General features: G+C 54.7%; 1 protein-coding gene across 13 annotated transcripts in view; it reads right to left on the bottom strand.

Moving 5' to 3' along the window:
- Positions 1-3,973: 3,973 nt before the first annotated feature.
- MPRIP (myosin phosphatase Rho interacting protein) overlaps positions 3,974-18,271 on the bottom strand; it is a 136,683-nt gene continuing 122,385 nt past the window's right edge. For 8 of the 13 annotated variants that reach the window (XM_032615397.1, XM_032615401.1, XM_032615406.1 and 5 more), the window contains 5 exons: positions 17,240-17,359; positions 16,485-16,571; positions 15,829-15,991; positions 14,718-14,803; positions 3,974-11,077 (listed from right to left, as the gene is read on the bottom strand). In XM_032615397.1, coding sequence (XP_032471288.1) covers positions 11,006-11,077; positions 14,718-14,803; positions 15,829-15,991; positions 16,485-16,571; positions 17,240-17,359 — 528 coding nt within the window. In that variant the 3' untranslated portion in view covers positions 3,974-11,005. Of the gene's footprint in view, positions 11,078-14,186; positions 14,252-14,717; positions 14,804-15,828; positions 15,992-16,484; positions 16,572-17,239; positions 17,360-18,271 lie in introns of all 13 variants that reach the window. The other 5 variants (XR_004347252.1, XR_004347253.1, XM_032615409.1 and 2 more) reach the window with 5 other exon arrangements.

The following is an 18,271-nucleotide window of genomic DNA, read 5'->3' as shown; positions in this document are numbered from 1 at the left end:
GGTCTTACATTTAGGTCTTTAATCCATTTTTAAAAAATCGAATTATAGTTGATTTACAATGTTGTGTTAGTTTCAGGTGTACATCAAAGTGATTCCGTTATATATATATATTATATATATTTTATATACTTTTTTACATTTTTTCCATTATTGGTTATTACAAGATACTGAATTAGTTACCTGTGCTATACAGTAGGTCCTTGTTGTTTATCTATTTCACATACAGTAGTGTTTGTTATTCCCAAACCCCCCTTCCCCTTTGGTAACCATGTTTGTTTTCTGTGTCTGTGAGAGTATTTCTGTTTTGTAAACAAGTCCCTTTGTATCATTCTTTTAGATTTTTTAGACTCCGCTTAGCACGATCATCTCTGGGTCCATCCATGCTGCTGCAGATGGCATTTCATCCTTTTTTAAAAAAAATACATTTATTTATTTACTTACTTTTGGCTGTGTTGGGTCTTCATTGCGGTGCACGGGCTTCTCATTGTGGTGGCTTCTCTTGTTGCAGAGCATGGGCCGTAGGCACACGGGCTTAGTTGCCTCGTGGCATGTGGGACCTTCCCAGACCAGGGATCGAACCCGTGTCCCCCTGCGCTGGCAGGAGGATTCTTAACCGCTGTGCCACCAGGAAAGTCCCTCATTCTTTTTTTTATGGTTGAGTAATATTCCATTATATAAATGTACCACATCTTCTTTATCCATTCATCTGTTGATGGGCATTTAGGATGCTTCCATGTCTTGGCTATTTAAGTAGTGCTGCCACAAACACTGGGGTGCATGTATCTTTTCGAATTAGTTTTTGTCTTTCCAGATACATGCCCAGGAGTGGGACTGTAGGATCATATGGTAACTATTTTTAGTATTTTGAGAAACCACCATACAGTTCTTTATAATGGCTGCACCAGTTTACATCCCCACCAACGGTGTAGGAGGGTTCCCTTTTTTACACATCCTCTCCAATAGGTCTTTAATCCATTTTGAGTTTATTGCTGTATATGGTGTGGGGAAATGTTCTTTCGTTCTTTTACATGCAGCTGTCCAGTGTTCCCAGCACCTATCTGACTTTAGTGATAGCCAGCCTACTGGGTGTGAGGTGCTGCTTCAGTGTGGTTTTTTCCTTGTATTTCCTGGATGACTAATGGTGTTGAGTGCCACCACGTATTTACTGGTCTATGATGTATCGTCTTTGGAGAAATGTCTATTCAAATCCTTTACCCATTTTTTAAACTGGGTTGCATTTTTATTGTTGAGTTATAAGAGTGTTTGTATATTCTGGATATAAGTCCCTTATCAGAAGTATGATTTGCAGACATTTTCTCCCATCTTTGGGTAGTCATTTCACTTTCTTGCTGGTATTGTTTGCAGCATGTATTATTAATTTTGGTATCGTTCAATTTATCTGTTCTTCACCTGTTTGTGCTTTGGTGTCTTAACTAAGGAACCAAAGCCCAACCCATTGGTGACCAAGATTTGCTCTTACTTTTTTTCCTGAAAGTCTTATATTTAGGTCTATGAACCATTTTGAGTTATTTTTTAAAATATATTTTCTTTGAACTTTTTTTTTTTGAGTATTTATTTATTTGGTTGTGCTGGGTCTTAGTTGCAGCAGGCAGGCTCCTTAGTTGCGGCCCAGCTGGCTCCCCAGATGCGGCACGCGGGCTCCTTAGTTTTGGCACGTGAACTCCCAGCTGCGGCATGCATGTGGGATCTAGTTCCCTGACCAGGGATCAAACCTGGGCCTGGGCCCCCTGCATTGGGAGCATGGAGTCCTATCCACTGCACCACCAGGGAAGTCCCATTTTGAGTTAAGTTTTGTATGTGGTGTGGGTGTGATGTAAGAGATCTGACTTCATTCTTTTGCATGTAGGTAGCTAGTTGTCCCAGCACCACTTGTTGAAGAGAGTATTTTTTTCCCTACTGAATGGCTTTGACACCCTTGTCAGAATCAGCTGACTGTAAATGTAAGGGCTTACTTCTGGGTCTCCGTTATCGTCCATTGATCTGATCTGTGTGCCAGTACCACACTGTGTTGATTACTGAAGCCTTGCAGTGTGTTTTGAAACCCAGCAGAATGAGTCCTCCACCTTTGTTCGTCTTTTCCAACGTGCTTTGGCTGCTCCAGGTACCCCATACATTTCCCTATGAACCTTAGGATCAACTGATGAACTTCTGCAATAGCAGCTGGGATTCTGATAGGGATTGCCATGAATCTGTAGATCAAGCTGGAGAATATTGCTATTTTAACAGTATTACATCTTCCAATGCATGAACATGGGATACTTTTCGATTTATTTAAATCTTCTTTAATTTCTTTAAATAATGTTTCGTACTCTTCAGTGTGCAAGTCTTACACTTCTAAAATATATTTGTTTCAGATTATTTACTAGTGTAGAGAAATGCAGTTGGTTTTTGTGCGAGTCTTGTATCCTGCACACGTGCTGAGCTCATTTATAGTTTTAATAGATTTTTTTTTTTTTTTTGGTGGATTCCTTAGAACTTCCTCTATGCAAGATCCTGTCATCTGCAGGTGGAGGTCGTTTTACTTCTTCTTCCACATGGATGCCTTTCCTTTCTCTTCCTAATTGCTCTGGCTAGTCTCTCAAGCAGTGTTGGACAGATAAGGCGTGAACAGACATCCCTGTCTTGCTCCTGATCTCAGGGGGAAGCTTTCAGTGTTACCATTGAGTGTGATGTTAACTGGGTTTTTCATAGTTATCCTTTATTTATTTATTTATTTATTTATTGGCTGCGTTGGGTCTTCATTGCTGCGCATGGGCTTTTTCTCTCCAGTTGTGGCTAGCAAGCGGGGCTCATTGTGGTGGCTTCTCTCGTTGTGGAGCACAGGCTCTAGGCACATGGGCTTCAGTAGTTGCAGTGCGTGGGCTCAGTAGTTGTGGTTCATGGGCTTAGGTGCTCTGCAGCATGTGGGATCCTCCCAGACCAGGGATCGAACCCCTGTCCCCTGCATTGGCAGGCGGATTCTTAACCGCTGCGCCACCAGGGAAGTCCCTGTCCTTTAATGTTGAGGAAGCTCACTTCTGTGCCTAGCTTGTTGAGTGTCTTTATCACTTTTCCAAATGCCTACTGGCTTTTAAAACTGCATGTACATAGCTTTAAAAAAAGTGTTAAAGCTGTTAAAACACCATTATATTAGACCAGTGTCCTGAAACTATGCTTGACAAGAATAATTTTTTTAAACGGGTGAAAAACAACTGAAACATCTTTGAACAATTGGAATAGTACGGAAAATGTTTATGTGTCTGTACTCAAGTTTATTTTTGTCAAGTTTTACAGATTCCACAAGTTGATTTCTAATAGGTAGAGTCAGACTTGAATTTGTGTTTATCTGAGTAAAAGTTTGGATTCTGCAGTCATTTTCACATGTTTTACTCCAAAGGTGGTGACAATATTCGGGGGGAAAAAAAGTTTCTTATTTTAAATTTATTTAGTGGGTCACAACCCGAATTTTACAAAATGAAACGGGATAGAGACGTCAGTGTGTGTCCTAGGAAGGGTGCATTGTTTTGTGAAATGTTGGGTTGTGGCTGGGGTGTATGTTTGTGCGTACTGGGGCATGATGAAAAATGCATTTTCTTTTTTAAACAAAAAGTAAAAATATTTTAAGTAAATCTACGAATGAAGGGGTAGGTATGGGGGAGTTATAGTTCTTTTTCTTGTATTTCTTACTGTCTTTTTGGCCCCCTGAAAGTTTCTGTAACAGAGCCAATGTACCTTAATTCGATTATGGATGTAAAATATTTCTAACTCTTCGCTGTCTGTGAACATGTGAAATCTCCTGATTTTAAAGTGTTGACAACTAATCCAGACACTTAAAAAGCAGGTTTTGTACAAGTAGAACCAAAGCTCCATCATAAATCTCTGGGCTCCTGACCAGCCCTCTGACTTGTGACCTAAACGCCTGTTTTGCGTCATGTCCTTCCGTTAAACAAAACCTCGTTTACAGCACGCCAAGGGTGATGCAAAAATAGTTTATTATGATGTTGTGTATGTAAAGTTAGGTAATATTTACAGTAGAAATGATCAGCTACATCCATGGGAATCTAGCATGTCACACAAAGGAATAAATATTTTGACAAAGTAACACTTCAGTTGTAGTGAGCAGTCGATCAGAAATTTTGTTTTTAAAAAGGAGCCTCAAACTAAACCGTAGAAGTCTTGAATTGTCAGAGAGCAGCGAGCTGGCCAGGCCCTTCTCTTCAAGAGGCCCCTGCAGTCCCACGGGAGATGGGCCCCTCCTGGGGGCCGCCAGGGGTGGGTCTCCATGCCACTTCAGCCTGGCGAACATTATGTTACTACAGAAATTAAACGCCAGTTAAAATTAATACAAGCTTATTCTTTGAACGTGTACCACCCGTGAAACGTTAGCTGTGGCAGAAGTGATTGTTGCTGTGAATTGTTCCCGAACTTGTCACGGCAGAAGCAGCTACCTACGCTTTTCCACTTTGTTCGTATGCCGCCCCCGCCCCGCCAGCAGCTAGGCATAGTATGCTTTTGTCTCAAGTAGCTGGATTGAGACATTCACCCTGATAGAAGAGCGTATCTGTGAGAAAGATCACTGAGGATTCTGATTGTTGAGGAGCCACTTAGAAACTTTACGTTTTATAAATATTACGTAGGAAAAGTCTTAATCGCTTAACTGGTTTTGAATCCTAACAGTAAGCCAGTAGATATGTTGTTAATTAATACTAAAGGTAAATCCTAAAATCCATTTTAATTGGTTTTGTGATACAAGCGTAACACAAGAATGAATGTAGTGTTCTTTGTAATCGATTTCTAGCTTTCTATAAAATAAAACTGAAACGTGCGACGTAGCTAGCTGTAAAGGGGAGAGGCGGCTGGCTGGAAACGTGATGGGCAGCACGCGCCCGTGCGTCTGAAGGCCGCTCTGCGTGAGCTCAGACTGCCCTCCCGGCTCATCCCACAGGCCTGGACGGCCCAGTTCTCAAGTACGCTTGCCAGCCTGACGGGCGCACATCATAGAATAACAGCCTTACGAGTTCTGCAACGTCCAAGCCGTCACACAACAACCCGGCGCTTGGCTGGACTCCCACACAGCCCCCAGCAGGTGGCCACAGGTCACTGACTTAGACGCCAAGGTGCTGGGTCTCCTGCAGGTCCCCAGTCACTGTGTGCAGGATCCGGGCAGGAGCCCCTCCTGTGTTCCTCCTCCTTTTGATTCTCCTCAGCACTTTGAACGGCTCTGCCAAGAATGAGGAACAAGTACAGCCGAGATCTTTCAGGGAGAAACAAAACCACCTGTTAAACGGCCAGAGCTTTATGAAAGGTAACACAAGTCATTAAAAACACTTCGTTGTAATGTTGAGTGGGATTCAGTGTTGTACCCAAAGCTGTTCGTCCTATCTTAGAAAGCAATGCTTGTATGAGGAAAAAAGAAAAAAACCCACACAGACTTTGTCACAGAAGTCCATGCAGTAACTTCTGAGTAGTATTTACACTGCTTGCTCTGAATAATACCCCGGTTTTTCTAAATACAGAGGACCTGGGAGCTGCATGGGGTGTGGGGGTCCCGTGGGCCCTGGAAGGAACGGACACAGTGTGTCTGAGCTGCTCTCGGGGACACAGGTTTAGGCCTGCTCTTCTCAGGGTCTTCTGTTGACAGACCTCAGGGAGGGGAGACTGCTTCCCTTTACAGAGAAAGAGGAAGAAACTCACTGTTCTCAAAAGGGCAGAAGCAAGAGACCGGTCTTCTCCGGTCAGACAAAACTTGAGAGACTGACAGTTCATCTCCATACTGGGTTTCTGTCCTGTCTTCCTATCAAAGAACCCAAAACACGTGGTTTCTGAGACCTCACTTAAGGCTGCTGCTTATTTGAGTTTTCAGCTGTGGAAAGTATGGCCTTGCGAAAGTGTACACATGTGAAAATACACAAAACTAAAGTGCAGCCCCGCCTCCTGAGAGCAGGCTGAGGCGGGCCGGGCTGGGCCTGCTGCGGCGGGAGTGTCCCTAGCCTCGTGCGCTCGGTACCGGTGCCGAGAGCAGGGGCGGGCGCTATGTCTCACCTGACCTATGGTGAGGAAGACCTTTCCCAGGCTCGGGAGTCCGACACCTGCGCTCAGGCCTCTCAGCGCCGTCCAGGATCCCCTCTCAGAATGGCAGGATGCAGGAGCGCCCACGATCACAGGTGGACAAGGTGGGTGTGCAGGTGCCTGCAGTGAAAACCTCTGGAAGAAGTCGGTTCTCAGCAGCACCTCCCAAGTCTTCTAAGGGTGGGGCTGCAGCACCAGGGCGCCGGGACCCTCGTTAGTTTCGGCTGAGTGGAGGAAATGCTAGGGCAACAGGTAAAATCTGTTCATAAAGCAAATTCCTATTCAACGTGAAACACCAAGAGCTCGCTGTCCAGGACTCGGGTGTGAGACATTCCGGAATACTGTGCAGTTTCCAGAGCAGAGAAGCTTCCAGTTAAGGTGCCAGATCTGTTTTCCTTCTAGGATTTCATTCTTTTTAAGTATCACACTACACACTTTCCAGTCCTTTGTAAAACTCTGGCAACAGTTAAATTTCCTCCCCTTTCTAGGTGATAAAGGTGTCTAGTATTTTTGTTTTATGAAATTGCGTCTTGAAAGTAAGCTTCTTGAGAACGATGATGAGCAGACTTCTTTTCAGGAAAGAGAACTGCTGGCGGGCTGTGTTCATTTTACTCTCTGATGGAAAACAGCTTTGAGTCCCTGGAGAAGACCGCGTCAGGAGCAAGCGGCGGCGGCGGGAAGCCTGGCTCGTGGTGCTCCGGCGGGACGCCGCGTCCTCAGGGAGGAGTGGGCATGAGTTCCTTCGCGAGGAGAACGCGCACGCCTGTCTACCTGCTCCTCCCAGCGGGGGACACCCCGGGGCGCCCGCACGGGTCTCACCGGCTAGAGCTGGGGGACCCTGGCACCTGGCTGGAGAGGAGGTTCCAGGGTGAGCGCTCACCATACAGGCCCCTCGGAGGGGGCAGGCACTGTGCCGCCTCAGCCAGAGGATGTGGAGGGGGCTGCCAGGCGCAGCGATGGAAAGATGGTGTTTCCCTCGCAGAGAAACGGCATTAAATAGACGTCTCTGAGAGTGCTGACGCCGTAGGTCTTGTCTCGTGGCCTCATCTGTCAGAACTGCTCTCAGGCAGCTCCCTCTCTTCCCGAGCCTGGCGTGCATGAGGCCTCGGTGCCCAGCTGTCGGGTCAGTGAGCCGCTGCCTGCGTCTGGACACCGTGAACGACAGGCTGCCCGTGACTGGCCAGAGGCTGGGCCTTCCTTCGTCCTCGGTCTCCGCCGGTCACCCCAGCACAGCCATCGCTTCGTCCCAGAAAGCCACGCTGGCTCTCACGCGCCATGGCACAAGCCCGCGAGGCACGCTGCGGCCAGCACGGTCACCTGGAACACTGGCCTTCAGACCTGCTCAGGCCCCAGCAGCACATCCGAGCAGAGGAAGCCGCGAGCCTGGCGCACTTGCACTGCAGTGATGCAGGTGTTCAGAGCTGTCGGTGGCGTGAGCCTGTCCGGCCGTCCCGCACTGCAGTGATGCAGGTGTTCAGAGCCGTCGGTGGCGTGAGCCTGTCCGGCCGTCCCGCACTGCAGCGATGCAGGTGTTACCACCCGTCAGGTGGCGTGAGCCTGTCCGGCCGTCCCGCACTGCAGTGGTGCAGGTGTTCCCAGAGCTGTCGGTGGCGTGAGCCTGTCCGGCCGTCCCGCACTGCAGCGATGCAGGTGTTCACAGCCGTCGGTGGCGTGAGCCTGTCCGGCCGTCCCTCACTGCAGTGATGCAGGTGTTCCCAGAGCCGTCGGTGGCGTGAGCCTGTCCGGCCGTCCCGCACTGCAGCGATGCAGGTGTTCCCAGAGCCGTCGGTGGCGTGAGCCTGTCCGGCCGTCCCGCACTGCAGTGATGCAGGTGTTCCCAGAGCCGTCGGTGGCGTGAGCCTGTCCGGCCGTCCCGCACTGCAGTGATGCAGGTGTTCCCAGAGCCGTCAGGCGGCGTGAGCCTGTCCGGCCGTCCCGCACTGCAGCGATGCAGGTGTTCCCAGAGCCGTCGGTGGCGTGAGCCTGTCCGGCCGTCCCGCACTGCAGTGATGCAGGTGTTCCCAGAGCCGTCAGGCGGCGTGAGCCTGTCCGGCCGTCCCTCACTGCAGTGATGCAGGTGTTCCCAGAGCCGTCGGTGGCGTGAGCCTGTCCGGCCGTCCCGCACTGCAGTGATGCAGGTGTTCACAGCCGTCGGTGGCGTGAGCCTGTCCGGCCGTCCCGCACTGCAGTGATGCAGGTGTTCCCAGAGCCGTCGGTGGCGTGAGCCTGTCCGGCCGTCCCGCACTGCAGTGATGCAGGTGTTCCCAGAGCCGTCAGGCGGCGTGAGCCTGTCCGGCCGTCCCGCACTGCAGCGATGCAGGTGTTCCCAGAGCCGTCGGTGGCGTGAGCCTGTCCGGCCGTCCCGCACTGCAGTGATGCAGGTGTTCCCAGAGCCGTCAGGCGGCGTGAGCCTGTCCGGCCGTCCCGCACTGCAGCGATGCAGGTGTTCACAGCCGTCGGTGGCGTGAGCCTGTCCGGCCGTCCCTCACTGCAGTGATGCAGGTGTTCCCAGAGCCGTCGGTGGCGTGAGCCTGTCCGGCCGTCCCGCACTGCAGTGATGCAGGTGTTCACAGCCGTCGGTGGCGTGAGCCTGTCCGGCCGTCCCGCTGGCCTGTCGGGCTCGGCTTAGCTGCAGGTGCTCGCAGGTCCCAAACGAAGGAGAAACGTTTACAGGAAAATAGCACTGCTGTGAAGAGACGACCCAGGGAACCTTTTCCTCCTTCGGGACGTGGGGACGCTCCCCATGCCGGGGGAGTGCTGAGAGCACCCCGGGCTCGCAGTCACCCGCGCCTCCCTGTCCACAGCCCCCCGAGGGCCTGTTCTCTGCCAACGCAGACACCGGCTCAACCTCCGCATACGTGTTCTTCCTCCCTTCTGGAGTGCGGCAGCTGAACTGCTGCCTGGGAGCTTGGGTGCTCGCAGGGAGAGTCCGGAGGACGCTGTGTGCCGGGGGCTGAGGTGGGACCGTGAGATGCAGAGAGAGACCCTCGCCGTCCCGTCCTGCCTGCTCACGCCAGCCTGAAGCTCAGACCTGGTTCCGAACCAGGCGGCGGCCGTCACCACGTGCTGCTGCCCAGCACTGCCGGGGTCGCTGCTCGGCTGGTTGAGCTTTCACGGTGCATTTCCTGGCCGCCTCTGCCTGCAAGCCCCGGGTGCTGCTGCCGACACCTGTTCCCCAAGATTCCTGAGCTCAGACCTCAAAGGATGACTGATGAAGACACGTGAATAAAATGCTCTTTTGACCTAATCAGGAGCACCGCACAATCCAAACGCTCACGTCTACGGGCAGACGAAACGCAACTCTGTGCGTGGACCCTGCCCTTCTGGGAGGGCCGGAGATCCCCCAGGGGCAGCGGGGGCAGCACAGGGCCAACCCGGCCTGACGAGGTGCATGCTCGGAGGAGGGACACGAAGCCACGGTCATGGCACCCGAAGAGCCGCCCGAGCCTGGCAGAGGCCCGCCCAGCAGATCCCCAGGGCACCTGTCACGCTGCCCTCGATGACACGCCCACAGACCACTCTGGAGACAGCGCCAGTCTACATGGCGGGGGTGTCTGATGCCAGAATTAAAGGAGCTAATGTTCTCTGCTTTTTTTTTTTAACGTGGGAGGATAGCGGCGAAGGAGTGACTGGTGTGGCGTGAGGCTCTGAACAGCTCGTGAGCAGGGAGGGCCCACTGCAGCCAGGAGCCCTGAGACCATCCAGTGAGAAGACGGCACGGGAGCTGCACTTCTTACACACCCCAGGGCCTCTGTCCTGCCCTTCCAGGACTTTCTCCAAATGACCTCGTGCGTTCACTTAATCTAAAAACCGAGCAAGATGATTTCTACGTTTCCACGCCCGAAGCACCCACGTACCCGAGACAGTGGTGCTCACCCAAGCAGTGAGGCCAGGAGGCCTTCCCCCCCACGCCCGGGCTGGCTCCCGCCTGGTGGGCTTTGTTCACACTCCCCACCCTAACGGGAGGAGTGTCTGGTGGCGGTTAAAGAGTTGTTACTCAGACCACTAAGGAAGCAGAGCCGTCGGTCCAGGCCCGGTGCAGGCGCCCCCAGTGCCGCACGGCCTGAGACCTCAGGTGAACTGAAGGAGGCTTAGCAGCACGTCACGAATGGCCAGTTCTTATCTGGTTCCAACGTCTGCGCTAACCTTCTCGACTTAACACAGGGTCTCCTGTCAACCGTATTCTCTGAGGGAAAACTCTCTTCATTATTTGTGATCACCACAGGCTGCAGGTCAGCATCTACCGAGTATGAAAGGACCAGGGTTCCCGGTGACCAAGAAAGAAGCGAGCGTGGGAAGGAATGAGAGGGGCCTGGTTTTGTGCAAGGTTTAATAAAAAACAAACAAAAATAGGAATGGCTGCTTTCAACATTTTCCAGGTTGTGAAAGGTTTACCACGAGTATCTGGGGTGTGGTTCTAAGCGGCATTAGTGGAACAAATACAAAATGCTGTCCTCCTCTGAAGCCCAAAGGTGGTACATCCAAGGTTCTAAGCCACGCTCCCCCCCCCCCCCACCCCCGCAGGCTACCAGCTATCTGCGCTGGGACCGCAGCACACGCCTCCACGCCTCCACGCCTCGTGGCCGGTTCTCTCCCAGGGACCCGCCCGGGCCCTGACCGCACCGCGCACTGGGCGAGACAGAGCTAGCTTATCGCAGGCTGCTGGGCCTTAATACTGACATGAGCGCGGGGGCGACGGGGGAGAGCCACATGCGCTCGGCCCCTCGGCCGGGCCGGTCGTAGAAAACCATGGGGAAAAGCTTCGGTAAACACGACAGGGGTGATGTGAGCAACCCACAGACCAGTCTCTCATGCATCCATACCACAGTTACTGAGGGCCATAACAACGATAACGATAACAGAAATCGAAGGTACAGACGAGGGCAGGGCGGCGGCCGCGGGCCAGGGAGGGTGCGTCTGAGCTGCGTGGGAGCAGCTAGTCGCGCTCCAGGTCCCTGGACTCAAAGAGCTTCAGGCGATCTTGCACCGTCAGGCCTTCCTTCAGACTCTGGTGGAGAAACAGACAGGCCGTTAGCTGGCGGCCCCGCTTGGCACGGGCTGCAGTCCGGCGGGAGGCGCGGCTCGGGGCTCCCGGAGGGTTAGTGGGCGTGCTAGAAGGGCCACGACCCCCAAGGTGGTGGTGTTACTAAATGAGAAGGAAAAAGAAACAAGACCGATGCTGAGCTTAGGGCTCTCCCGACAAGCAGGGATCAGACCAGTGGAGCCAGGAGAGGAGACCCTGCCAAGAACATGAAGATGCCCGCTACGTCCGCATCCACGTCTGGTCTCTCGCGACCGCAGGCTGGCAGCACCTGCTGCACCGATCACAAACCCTGTTGGACTCTCACTGCCCCGGGGATTTGGGAACGCGGCGGTGGGGAACATGTCGCTTTGTTTACTGAGTCTCTGAGAACGGAAGCCCATCCTTGTTCATGTGGGACCTCGGCGAAGGTGGGGGACAGAGAATTTCCTGCTTTACTCTGGGAGGCTCTTCAAAGAGACTTAATTTCTGGACGAGAAAAGAAGCATCACCTCAGAGCACGACTGGGAACGAAGGTGCCTCGCTGCCATCGGATCTGCGTGGCAAGTCCAGGCTTCACCGAGGCCGTGGAACCGGGGCCGGCCCACAATCAGCAGGTGAGTCCAAGCCCAGCCTCCACCTCAGAGCTGACCCGCGTCCCCTGGGGCCCCAGCTTCACCCAGGACAGCTCTGCTTGCCTGTATTTTTAATTTAGATGCCACTGGTCAGAGGAAGAGGACCAATCCACGTCCCATGCTAACATCCATTAACGCATTAGCGCACATGACTGCCTCACGTGCTCTCGGGACTCTTCCCAAGTGCGCCTGCTTCAGGTCAGGGCTCCCATCTACACGGCCGCTGTCTACACAGCAGCCAGTCTCATCCAGGGGCTGGGCCCCGTCACCTGCCACGCTGCGCCGCTCTAGTTGGGGACTTGCCCTCGGGTGGCAGCAAACCGCCACTGCTGAGTCCTGAGGGACAGAGATTTTCCCCCCGCGCACTGTCACACACGCTTGGGGATCATCCCTGCTGTGCAGCCGCTCACCACAGCTGTGGGGGCGGAGCCTGAGAAGACCCCGTGCTGCCCCGCACACCCAGCACCTCCGTGACCCCACGCTCAGGACGACCAGGCGGGGGCCTCCGTGAGGAGCCCGGGAAACGTCCTCTCTCTGGTCTCCATCCCAGAAGAGCCCAGCTGCTCTTAGGCAACGAGCTTTCTGACGTGATGGGGGCTGAGCCTTTCTGTCCTGCTGAGGGAGGCAGGTACAGAGACAACACACGTGAAAAGATAGACAGCCGTATACATCAGACCCTGTATCAAAAAGCACCAGTGACAGGGTGTTTTTGGGCAACTTAGTTCCCGTCTTCCTGTGGGAGGTTCCACGGTTTCCAAATACAATCAGGAGAAAGGGCAGCACGGAGCTGTGCAAGTGTCCATTGACAGCACGTTACAGGCACAGCATCACGGCTGGTGTCCCCGAGGGTGGACTCTAAGGGCCCCAGCTTCCTCCTTGGGCCAGCAGGGCTGTCCCCACACACCGAGAGCATTGCTTTTACGTCGCAAACTTGGCAAGCCAAACTTGGACTCAAACGAACACACCTCTGGGAAACCCTGCTCCTGGGCTTCTCCCCACACTCATCTGGGTCCTGACCTTGCAGAGAGCCGCAGGCAGACCCTCGTGGGTGTGCCTGACAGTTTCCTCCCTCATTCCCGGCCTCTGCTTTAGCAAGCTCCTGGCCAGCGTAGAAGCTGCCGTCTACACGGCCGCACATGTGTGCCAGCACATCTCATGGCCAAAGGCCCTTACTGACAGATGTTTCCACTGATCTTCTGGCCTTTTGTCCAGAGCCCAAAGTACTGTGCAGCTTGTGGGATCTTAGTCCCCCGACCAAGGATCGAACCCAGGCCCCAGCAGTGAGAGCGCCAAGTCCTAACCACTGGACCACCAGCGGATTCCTGCAAAGCACTTTCCCTCCCCCGACACACGGTCCGCCTGATGGGGCGGGCTTGCTGGAGCAAGGCTTCCCTGGAAGGGCCCTGGCAGAAGTGTTTGTCGTCTTACAGGCAAAAGGCCCAGAGCACTCACGGTGAACCTGCAGCAGCTACAGTTCAGCCTCAGACAGAAGTAAAATCATCAACAAGAAAACCACAGCCAAGAACACGTTGCCCTTTTGCTAAGCAGAATGTTTTCCACGTTTAAAGAAAAAAGCCCGAACTGAGTTTTGAACAGGCTTAAACGTTTCTGGTGATAAGTGAGCCAGGACTGTAGGGAAATAAACATACCAAGTACAGAACTACTTGGACTTCCTTCCGTAAACTCTCCCTAAACCAAACCCCTCAGCCCGCCAAGTGAGCCGGCGCACCCGCCAGCGTCCGTTCTGAGCCCTTCCTGCTGTCCTCAACTTCCTCATCAGAGGATCAACGACATCAGGTCAGCCGAGCCGATAAACCCACTAGGGAATGAGTGACTCTGTGCCCCGGATGCCTGGGCCTCGTGGGAGTCGGGAGCGTCCAGGCAGGGTCGGGGTCAGACAGCCTGATGTTTCTGAGCCAGCGCTCATTCAGCCCCTGCTTCCTGTCTTTGGAGGCACCCGGGGTCCTCAGGGCTGGCAAACGCTCAGCCCCAAGCGCTCGCTGTACTGAGTGGTTTCCGGAGCTGCGTGCGCGAGGTATCAGCTCCCTGGCTTGCTGGGCTCGGGCCTCCTGAGCCTGTTAACAGGGCGTGGGGCGCGGGGCGGGAGCACTTCAGCAGTGGGCGGCTCTGTCAAGTCCGCTTCCCGACGGAGGGCAGCGGTGCCCCCAGAGAACGTGAGCGCACAAACCATTCGACGTGCATGTGACGGGGCCGAGATGCTGGCCCCACGGGCAGCCCACCAAGCTGGGGGGAACTCCCCTCTGTGAAGAGGTGACAGTGCAGTTAACTCCCCAGAACAGGTTAAGAAACTTCACATGGCTCGTGTATGTGCCGGCTGGAGCAGGAGGAATGAAAGTGACCGGAAAACAAGGAGCTCGCTATGGAGGTGTGAGCAGTGTGCATGCAGGTATAGCACCCCCTCGAGGGCGGCGGGCGGGTGGGTGGTGGTGAGAGTGGTTTACCTACACGACAAGGGACCGGGAAGCGGGTCGTTTCAGTTATCCCATGAGACCTGCTCAATTACGGACTGTCGGGGGAAAGAGCAGAAAACAAAAGACACACACACAATAAATCCTAAATGCAACGTGCTGGCCACCCCACCCTCCAACCCACCTTCCCACAGAGGGGCACGTGGGGGCGGAGGGCACATGCTGGCGGGGGGAAGGGGCGCGGGCAGCTTTGTCTCTCGAAGGCAGCCGGCGTCAGCATGAACTAGGGACGTGCAAGGAGCAGTCCAGATGGGGCAGGACCGACCCAGCAGGGCGCCGGTCTGAGGGGATTCACCCGACCCCTGCTTGCTGTGGGCCTGGCCCTGCGCTGTCGCTGGCAAGAGATGGTCCCACTGCTGGGCGAGGGACACACTCAGTGCGAAGCCCCTGGAACTGGCCCAGCAGGCTAAGCGTGTGGGGCCAGTGAGTTCTGGAACCCTGGGGACCCTCTGCTGTGGCCCTAGGTGGGCTCTTACGTACACAGGGGCTGGACCCCAGACTCACCTTGGACCTGATGCTTCTGAGCTGTCGGCTGACGCAGGATCTGTCTTTCTTCAAGAAGTCAGGGTTGCTTTTAGACTTCATTATATCTGAGAAGACAAGCAGACCCAGTGCCCGTTTTGTAAACCCCCTGGGAACAGGCTTCCAAGGCTTATCATCCTCACCCACACGTGAGACGTTTCCTTCAACAACCCACGAGAACCCCAAACAAAGAACTGTAAAGCACGAGATCCTTGGAACAGTGCCGGGCGCTGGGAGACCTGGAGGAGGCACGCGAGGCCCCGGGCCAGGCTCCTCCCCGTTGGCCGGTCGCAGCACCCGTTGCCCCTGGGCTGCTGGGCACATCTGCCGCCCTCCTCCTCCTGAGAGCCCCGGGCTGCTCAGGGTTTTTAACTTCCCATACTTCCGGCGCTCTCCCTCACTTGCTGAGAGCTGTGCGGTGACCTCACGGTTCAGCCCCCGACCGTGGAGGCAGAGTCAGCTCTGTGCTCCTGTGCGTTCAGAAGGGTCACGGGCTGCACGTGCTCAATCCTAACCCTAAATCGCCTGGCCCCCAGACGACTCCTCGGAAGCAGCCAGTGTCACCATCCCGTCCCGGGTCTGATTTGAGCTTCGCTGCACATGGCCTGCCTGCCTTCGGGAAGACCTGTAACGTGCCCGCCCAGCAGCGATGCAAACTGGCGAGGAGGGATCCTTGCCGGCTGAGAGGAAGCGGGTAGTGAGCTAGGGCATCTCTTCAGTAGGTGGCATTCCCCCATCCCCTCCCCCCATGGCCTTCTGCAGATTTTATGGTAAACCCCCAGGATCCAGAACCAGCCAGCTGCTTACGGAATGAGTGAATTGTTCAGGAAAATGGGAAACGCAGCCGGCTGTCACTGTAAACACACCCCCCGAGGTATGACTGTCCCTCAGGGCAACCAGTGCAGCGTCGGAGGAGAAGGGCTTCCCAACCAGGAGGGCCCGAGAGCCGGGCGCCTACCACCCCTGCAGCTGTTCCCTACCAGGAAGTTAGTCTGACGGAGAAAAGAACCCCTCTGCTTGAATCAAGTGCCAGCAGCTCCGGGACTAAATCAGCGCGAGTTACTGAGTCAGAATCCAGAGCTGGAGGACTCACCGTAGCCGGACACGGGGGTGTGTTCCGGTGACCTTTCACCCAGTGCGTCGGTCGCGGCTTTCAGCTGCTCCTGCAGCCTGCTGACGTCACAGTCGGCCTTCGCCCTCACGATGCTGAGCTCTGTGTAGATGTCCTTGTACTTGTCACTAGCGTACTTCTTGTCCTTGGGGATAGAAAGGCAAAGAGCAGTTACAGCCAGGCTGGGTGGCCCGTCCTCCTGGGGCCAGAGCGCTTCGGGGGTGACTGGGGATGGGCCCGGCAGCAGAGAAGGCAGGCCAGCCCCCCGCCTTCCAGAGGCAGAAACTGGACACAGAGTGGAACAGGCACGGCAGGGCCCCGGGCTATAGCCAGGCTGGCGCCGCCTTGAGCCCCGAGGACCACTGTGTGGCTTCAGGCTGGAAAACCCCTGTGCCCTGGATCCCCTAAATGACCTGGCCTCCAGGAGCGCCCGCAGGAGGCAACAGTGTGCTTGGGTCTCGGGTCCCTGCCCCAGCACGTGGAGGGCACGGGGACGGCCCCTTGTTCCTGCCGCGCCCACCTGCAGGCTGCCATTCTTCTAAATCTACTTCAGAGCTGCTACATGCGACTCTGGACACGCGTGGCCCCGCCCCATCCGGAGCCCATCCCCCAGGTCCACGGGTGGGGACGTGCGTTACCCGCAGCGCCGTCTGTAGCTCATCCTTGAGGGAGCTGATCTCCTGTTTCAGGTACTGAATTTCTGACTCCTTGACCCGCAATAAAACCTAGAAAAAGAGAGAAATTAAGAGACTCACATTCGGGAGCAGAGGGACTGCCAGGGCCTCGAAAGCAAAGACTGAGCCACACGGAGGACTCGCCTCCACACGCCGGTGGGCAGGCAGCTTTCTCCCGGTCCTTGTCAGGAAGAAACGGCCGTGACCCCTCCTGACCCGAAAGCCTCGTCCTCAGCCCGGGAGCTCCTGGCACAGAGCCCAGGAAGGGGTCCTGCAGAGACCTCAGGTCAGCCTCTCGCAACATTAGGAAGAGATGGTTTCGTGAAATTTTAATTGAATGGGGAAAAATCTAAGTGCTTTCATAAAAGAACATCTCATACATAAGAAGCAATCATTCTGACTTAAGATGAACCTTCCTGATCGTGAGTAACACAGCCTTAAGAACCTCAAGCAGCCGCAGTGTTCACAGTTATTCAGTGTTTCATTTCAGTTGGTCAGTGTTTGTGACGTGGTAGAACAGAGGGGCGGAGGGCAGGTGAGTGAGGGCGTTAAAGGTCCCTGTGGCCTCGTGAGGGGTCCCACGCTGCCTGGCAGCTAACTCTTCTCTTTTGCGTCCTGGCATGACTCAGGTCTTTCCAGGTTCTCCCCCTCTTGCTGCCCATAAGCTAGGGGCTTGTATGGTGTGAGCTGGTAAAGAGGGAAATGGCTCTGAGCCGTACCTCTAACTCATAGGCGTCCTTGCCCTGCGTGAGAGGTGAACCAGCAGCCTCGCCACCGGCGTCCCCGGTCAGCAGCGTCCGTAGCCGTGAGATTTCAGCAGCCAGGCGGTTGTTCAGCTCCTGGGGGACAGCAACACAACCAAACAGGGTGCTCTACAGAGCTGTTTGGCCACGAACACAGGGCGCGGCCAGGGTAGCATGCAGCACGGGAGGCCTGCAGCGGTGCCTGTGCACGGTGGCATCTCAGAGTCAGTGTGGACACCCTTGCCAAAGCCATTTACACGGCCCAGTGCTTTTGTGGAACTGCAGCTGCAGGATCCATGCTCCTCAGCCCCTTTCTGTCACCGTGACTAATGTATTTGTGCTCCTGAGTTTCTGCAGGATCAGGACCTCCGGCCACCCTCACCACTCGCTTTCTGTACCTTCTTTCCAGCTAGCAGGTGGTCGTCTTAGGCCACCGCAGTGACCAAGCAGAACCAGTCCTGCTGGAGTGTCCCCCACATATGGGCAGCTGTGGGCCCACAGAGGCCTCGAGCCTGGGCCAGGACGACGTGGATGTCTCCTCAGTGTGGGGGGAGGACGAGGGGTCTTGTTCCCACAGAGAAGCTTTTTTGAAACTAGACCTACCTTGAGCTGTTCCATTAGCCAGGATTTTAAATGCACCCCAGTTTTCTAAGGAGCAGGCACATTTTTTTTTTTTTTTTTTTGCGGTACGCGGGCGCCTCACCGCTGTGGCCTCTCCCGTTGCGGAGCACAGGCTCTGGACGCGCAGGCTCAGCGGCCATGGCTCACGGGCCCAGCCGCTCCGCGGCATGTGGGATCTTCCCGGACCGGGGCACGAACCCACGTCCCCTGCATCAGCACGCGGACTCTCAACCACTGCGCCACCGGGGAGGCCCAGGAGCAGGCACATTTTAAGAGAATAATCTGACAGAATCAAATGCGAGCAGCGTATGGTCTTGACTGGGAGGTGTTTAAACACGGTCCCAGCCGTGGGGACGGGAGACCTGGACCCGTGCCGCCCAGCAACCA

This window comes from Phocoena sinus, chromosome 20 (assembly GCF_008692025.1).
Source record: "Phocoena sinus isolate mPhoSin1 chromosome 20, mPhoSin1.pri, whole genome shotgun sequence".
NCBI classification, from domain to species: domain Eukaryota; kingdom Metazoa; phylum Chordata; class Mammalia; order Artiodactyla; family Phocoenidae; genus Phocoena; species Phocoena sinus.
Note: the sequence above shows the minus strand (reverse complement) of the source record. Positions and strands in the feature narration are given on the sequence as shown.